We start from the raw sequence: 5,974 nt of genomic DNA, 5'->3' as shown, positions 1-5,974 counted from the left end.
CCAGGGTGCACCTGCCCACGACCACCCAGCCCAGCTCCTCACCGGTGGGTGTTGTGTGGCAGTGCCAGGCCAGCTGCATAGATGGCCAGCAGCGTCAGCACCACAGCCTCGGCCTCAGCCACGGGGAAGTGCTGGGTGGCCACGTGTTGACCCAGCACTGGTAGGATGTAGAGTGCCAGGCCCATGGCCTGGGAGACCAGCAAGGGTGCCACAAGCGAGGCCAGCCCCACACCCTGCAGGGCACATGGGCACTTGGAGACGGATCCTAGGACCAAGGGAGTCCCAAGGACCCTCCCCATTCCACTGCAGCTGAGACTGAACAGCAGCAGTAATTACCACCTGGGACCCTAAAAGCTCACCCCATTAGCAGCAGGGGGAACCATCACCTGTGTTAGAGGGTGGGGGGGATTCTCCCCAGCCTCCTCAGGACCCACTCCAGCCTCATGCAGCTGCATCCACAGTTCCAGAGCGTGGATGAGTTAAGGACTCTGATGAGAGGTGTAATGGGCTCTGCCCAGTGGGGGACCCAGGGCTCACTCCTACTCCCCTGCCCCAAGGATGGAGAGCTCTCCCCAGCCTAGAGTGGGGGGACCTGAAGCGAGCCACAAACAGACAGTGGAGGCAGAGGATATCTTGAGACCGAGGACCAGGAGCAAAAAACCGGCGGCCGGCATGTAGAGGCCAATGGAGACGAAGCGGGAGAGCGCGGGGAGCAGGTAGAAGAAGAAGGACTGGTGCAGGCGCTCCAGAAGATGGTTGAGCTTGCGGAACATGCCCTCCAGAGCCCTGTTGGGTGTGGGCCAGGGTCATAGACGGCCAGACCCCCAGGCACCCACTCACTACCCTGCCCCAAGCATGCAAAGGGGAGATCAGAAGCCACTTACTTGCCCACTGCCACCAGATCATACTTATACTGGCGGAAGCTATTGATGCCACGGAGGGTCAAGGCCTCCACGCGGTAGCGCAGGAAGAGGCCATGGGCACCGTGGGGGCGGCCGGAGGCCTGCTGCAGAACCATGAGCAGCAGCGTTTGTACACTCTGCAATGGCCCATCTATTGAGGTCCAGTCCTGGGGTTGCAGCTTAGAAGATTTGGGGACAAGTCAGATAGGCCCGACACACAGGTCCCATGCTACCCAGGCAGGTGGCCCTACCTTGCCCTGCAGCGTGCACAACAGCCCCCCTTTCTGGCAGAAGGTCTGGAAGAGGTTGAGCAGGTCCAGGTTGGGCAGCTGTCCATTGAGCCCCTCCACGGCCACGTCGAGGCTAGTGACCACATCGCTGCTCAGCTCCAGGGCCACAGCTGCCTGGATGGCCCCAGCCCGGCCCTGCAGGGGCGATGACTGCATACCTGTGGAAGCAGGTGAGTGAGCTGCCAACAAGTGACCAGTGAGGACAGTGGCCCTGGGAGGGGCCAGGGCCAGGCAAGAGCACCCACCAGTGATGTTGACGTCGTGGTAAGCTTCAAGCCAAGCCTCAGTGCCCAGGAGGTCGTGTTCCGTCACCAGGAAGATGATGTCTTTGGCCCAGTAAATCTGCCCTAGAGACCAGAAGCGGGTCAGCACGGTCTGAGGCGGTGGCCAAACCCTCTCTTGCCAGCAGGAGCCCCTGAGCCTCACCCCGGAAGTGGGCAGCAAGAGCCAGCATCAACCCGACAGCCTGGCTGTTGGTAGAGTCAGGGCCACAGGGCACGGTGAGCACCAGGGACTCCGTGCTGGCAGCGCGAGGTGCCCGGAGGATGCCATACACGTTGATGCCCGACACCATCTGCACGCAGTATTTGGGGGGGAGCCTCAGCACGACCGCACTCGAGGCGGCTGAGAGCCTCCCCTTCTAGTCCTAGAATGCCCACCAGTGACTGCTCTGGCCCCAGGACATCCCCCCGTCCCCTCAAGGTGCTTCACGGTTGCAGGCACACCCCTCCCCCACAATACATAGCGCTCGTGGGTCTCATCTGGAAAGGGCAGTTTCCGGGAGAAACTCTGCGTGTAGACCTCCAGCCCCACTGACCGCATCGTTCGCTCCAGCCAGGCCACTGGCAGAGCCCTGGAGACACAAAGAGAGCTTCTGAGCAGAGTTCACTGGCCTTGACTGACATTGCTTCTCTGATAACCATGGCTCTGCCGCTCACCCTGACTTCCTGCGGTGGGCAGCGAAGTCCCGGGCAAGGCTCCGGGCACGGTCTCCGCCCGCAAACTGCTCCTCCACCATAGTGGAGCCCATGGCGTTCTCCGACATGTAAGTGCGCTGGGTCAGCGGCGGGAAAGCCAGCGCCAGGAACCAAGCGATGCCCGCTACATAGCTCAGCACGCTGCGGGGAAAGGGACGGAGGGACCACTGGAGCGTTAGAGGCCCTGCCTCTCTGTCTCTGCACTGGGAATGGAGAGGGCATATCTGCGGGACCTGGACCGAGTCCCGGGACGCCTGACGGGAGAGCTGAGCCCCAAGCCTGAGGTCCCGACTGATCCCGGTGGGCGGGAGGGGACGGGCGCGAGCGGTCTGAGGGGCCTCTGCCCCCGGGGCCCCGCCCTCACCAGAGCGGCGCGTTGAGGCGCAGCACGAGACGGGCGAGGGCGCGCCGGCGCACCGGGTCCGACAGGAGGCCCATGGCAGAGCCGGGCGGCTCCGGGACGGCGCTCCAACTGCCAGTTACGGCGGCCGACCCCACGCGCCGCTCCTGTCAGACCCGGGCTCCGCGCCCGCCCGTACTTCCGGTCCCGACAGCTCTCGCGCCGCTGCGCATGCCCAGAGCAGAACCGCTGTGGAGGGAGCTAAGCCGGGTCTGCGTTCCCCAGCCCGTAGCCGGTCGAGAGGGGGCGGCCTCCAGGTAGGCTACCCGCAGTGTGCGGCACCGGAGGCAATGAAGACTACCGGCCGCCCGAGAAAGCTCGGCTTCAACTGGAATCAGAGAAGAGTGATGAATAGGGCAGCTGAGAGTAAAAGGGGAAGCGGCGATCAGAGCATAGACGCCAGATTTCTGAAGGTGCTCCCACTGGCACTGACCGGTCTGAGTGCCGTGGTAGGATGTGAGGGGGCTTCCGCGGACAGAGAAGCCAAGGCGTTGGCGGGTGGAATCAAGCATGTGCCCAGAACCAAAATCATTGGGGTCAGATGACCACAGGGAAGAAGGTGCATGATACTACTGGCCAAAGGATTTCAAAGGAGCTGGGGTGTGTTGAGTAGAAAGTGGGAAGCACCCCTGTCTGGGCCAGGAGGTGCCTGGGATATTAGAGAAGCAGCAGCCCCTTGGTTCAGGCTGCAGGGGCTGGTGGTCAGGGCTCAGGTCTGAGGTGGAAGAAGGGGGAGCCTGAAAGACGAAGGTGCAGTGGTGGGGCAGCAGGGACTGTCTGTATGACTTAGGGTCAGAACTGAGAAGACTCCAGGTGACATTATGTGTCTGTTGTACTTTTGTAGCCCAAGGTAAGTAGCAGGACAGGCCCAAAAGGCTCCTAAGGGGGCAAGAGACCCTTCAGTCCAAGCCACAATCCAGAGGATGTGGGACACGGCCCCCACATGACCATGGTGAATACCCAAAGCCACCCCTCAGGACTTGTGCTCAGGACTCTGGATGTGTTGGGATAAGAATGACAGACTCCATGGTCCTGGGGCGTGGCTCATTATACCAGGCTGTGTCTCACTGCCCAGCTGCCTCGAACCCTTCTTGGCCCAGGCTGCTCACTTCATTCAGGGACATCCCCCTTCTCCAGGGTGCTCACCTGAAGCACCCTGATGAGCAGGGTGAGCAGGACTGACTGCAAGGGGTGTGTAGTGCATGTCTGGGGGGCGGACCCTTAGTCACTGCTGGAGCCAGCACCAGGCCAGGATCCAAGGGCAAGGAAGTGCGGTGGGGAAGAGATAAAAGTACAGTGGAAGGTGCTTGGGTTTTATTCTGGGCCTGGGTGGCCATGTGCTCAGTCCCCCAGCAAGACAGAGGCCTCTTGTACATGCTGCCGGACCACACGGTCCAGTACGGTGTGTACATCCCGGGAAGCCCGGGCAGCCGCCTCTAGCACCTGCTCCAGGTGGTCCTCATGCAGCCTGGCATCCATCTCAAGCAGTGCAATCTGGCCTGAGGCTGGTAGCAAGGCCAGGGCCAGCTGGGGGCCCCCAGCTGCTTCCTCCACGTGGCTGAGGTCTGCCAAGGCTGTTCCATCCACAAAGCCAGCTGAGCAGGCACACACAAAGTCCCGCATGGGTATCCCTGCGTCCAACACTGCCAGCGTGGCTGCATTCACACAAGCTGCATAGGTCCCGCCGTCTGCCTGCAGCACCTGCAGGAACCCCCCAGTGGCATCAGTCCTTCAAGCCGCTGAACCCCAACCCCTCCTCTTTTCTCTCTCCTCTCCACAGGCTGAGGGCTGCTGCCTGCTCACCTGCACATAGATGTCAATCTGGGAGCGTGGGTGCAGCTGTGTAAGGATGGCTGCCTCGAAGGTCTGACGCAGCTGCAGACCCATCTCGCAGGACTTGCGGTCCCCGTGTGGCCGCCGTTTGCGTTCCCCCGTGCTGAAGGTTGCAGAACTGTACTGACAGTTTACCAGGGCCCGGTCAGGCAGGGCTCGTGCCCGGGAGCCTCGGATCTGGGGTAGGGTGGGGGAGAACACATGAGCCAGGCCCTTCCTCCCTCTACCTCCAACATCCCAACAAGCAACCACTTTACCTGCAAAACACAGCCCGAGGGAGGGCCATTGGGCCAGGCGCTAAGCTACCATCGCCCCTGGATCTCTCTCCTGACAGGCCTCCCTGTTTCCCCTCTTGACTCGTCCTCTCCCGACCCATGCTTCCTTTGTATGAGAATCTGTTTACATACATCGTCTGATTCTACCTCCTCTACACAATACATATACTGCTTACCTTATAAAGGGTTCCATCACGCGTGAGATTAAAAATCTTGAATCTCTTCCCTGTTTACAAAGGTCCTGAATTCCTGCTTCCCTAGAAATCCCTCAGTCTCATTTGGAATTACCCTCCCCTCCTTCCCCATCACCAGCCTTTCTGCTCTGCAAGACTGCCATGCTTCTACCTCTCTGGCCTTAAGTCTCCATCGCTGGAGTGGTGATAAACCCAAGCGGTTTTATTAACACTCTCTGTCTTCACGGAGTTTATGTTCCAGTGAGGAGACAAACAGTGAGAAATAAGTTAAATTTATGTCTGAGGAGGCGGGTGCGGGAAACCAGATAAGTGTGTGGATGTAAAGGAGGAAACTTGACTTGTAAAGGGTGGGTAAGGTGGTCGGGTGGGATGGGGTCAGGTATCACCCGGAGGTGACGTCGGAGTGGAGCTGAGAGGTGAGGGAGCGAGTGGGAGCGGCCCTGGCGGTTTTAGGAGTAACAAAGGGGAGTGGCGAGCGCTGGGGAAAGGCAGGGACCATCGTGCAGGACACTGTTAGGACTTTGGCCGCGGCCCCACAAGGCGGCGGGCGCCAGCCTCACCCCTGAGGCCTCTACTCAGCCTGGTAGCCCTTCACAGACGCAGTTGCCCTCGGAGGAAGCCCGGCTCGCGCGCGCCCACTCGCCTCGTGAGGCCCGTAGACCACCGCCAGTGCCTTGGTGTTGCCCTGTTCGATGTAGGCCGAACCGTCGGCCTGCGCGAATACACCCATCCGCGCCTGGATCTTGCGCAGCTCCCCAGCGCGCCGCCCGTCCACTCGGTAGCCCTGGTCGGATAGGAGCTCCAGCCCAGCCATGCTGCCCGGGCGCTAACCCCGCTTGAGCGCTCGGCAGAACTACAATTCCCGGTAGAACTGATTCCCCACTTCCGATTCCCGGGGACTACGGTTTCCGGGGCACCGACTCCAACTTCCGGTTCTGGAGCCCTGCGATTCTCCCAGAGTGCCCGAGGGCACCATATCTCATTTCCGGTCCGTGCGGAACTGCGGCTGTGGGGCGCGTGGAGGGACCCCTGAGGCCTTTTGCGGTACGGGCTCGCGCCTGCAGGGCTGGAGGCATGCTGGACGTGGAGTCGCCGTGTCGTTT

At 61.2% G+C, this 5,974-nt stretch overlaps 2 protein-coding genes across 2 annotated transcripts in view; both read right to left on the bottom strand.

The window, feature by feature from the left end:
- Positions 1-2,716, bottom strand: part of GPAA1 (glycosylphosphatidylinositol anchor attachment 1) — a 3,379-nt gene extending 663 nt beyond the window's left edge. Inside the window, 10 exon segments of the mRNA XM_010844049.1 lie at positions 10-233; positions 387-470; positions 633-786; positions 885-1,081; positions 1,154-1,350; positions 1,438-1,539; positions 1,619-1,766; positions 1,934-2,045; positions 2,131-2,310; positions 2,534-2,716. Of these exon segments, the coding sequence (XP_010842351.1) occupies positions 10-233; positions 387-470; positions 633-786; positions 885-1,081; positions 1,154-1,350; positions 1,438-1,539; positions 1,619-1,766; positions 1,934-2,045; positions 2,131-2,310; positions 2,534-2,607 (1,472 nt within the window). The 5' untranslated portion in view covers positions 2,608-2,716.
- A 1,145-nt stretch (positions 2,717-3,861) lies between these two features.
- Positions 3,862-5,968, bottom strand: EXOSC4 (exosome component 4). Its single transcript, XM_010844061.1, has 3 exons — positions 5,515-5,968; positions 4,373-4,579; positions 3,862-4,270 (listed from the first exon to the last, which is right to left on the bottom strand). The coding sequence occupies exons 1-3, from the start codon at positions 5,683-5,685 to the stop codon at positions 3,911-3,913; spliced, it is 738 nt and encodes a 245-aa protein (XP_010842363.1). The 5' UTR covers positions 5,686-5,968; the 3' UTR covers positions 3,862-3,910.
- Between the last annotated feature and the right edge of the window lie 6 nt (positions 5,969-5,974).

The sequence above is a fragment of the Bison bison genome, unplaced genomic scaffold (genome assembly GCF_000754665.1).
Source record: "Bison bison bison isolate TAMUID 2011002044 unplaced genomic scaffold, Bison_UMD1.0 scf7180017847889, whole genome shotgun sequence".
NCBI lineage: Eukaryota > Metazoa > Chordata > Mammalia > Artiodactyla > Bovidae > Bison > Bison bison.
Note: the sequence above shows the minus strand (reverse complement) of the source record. Positions and strands in the feature narration are given on the sequence as shown.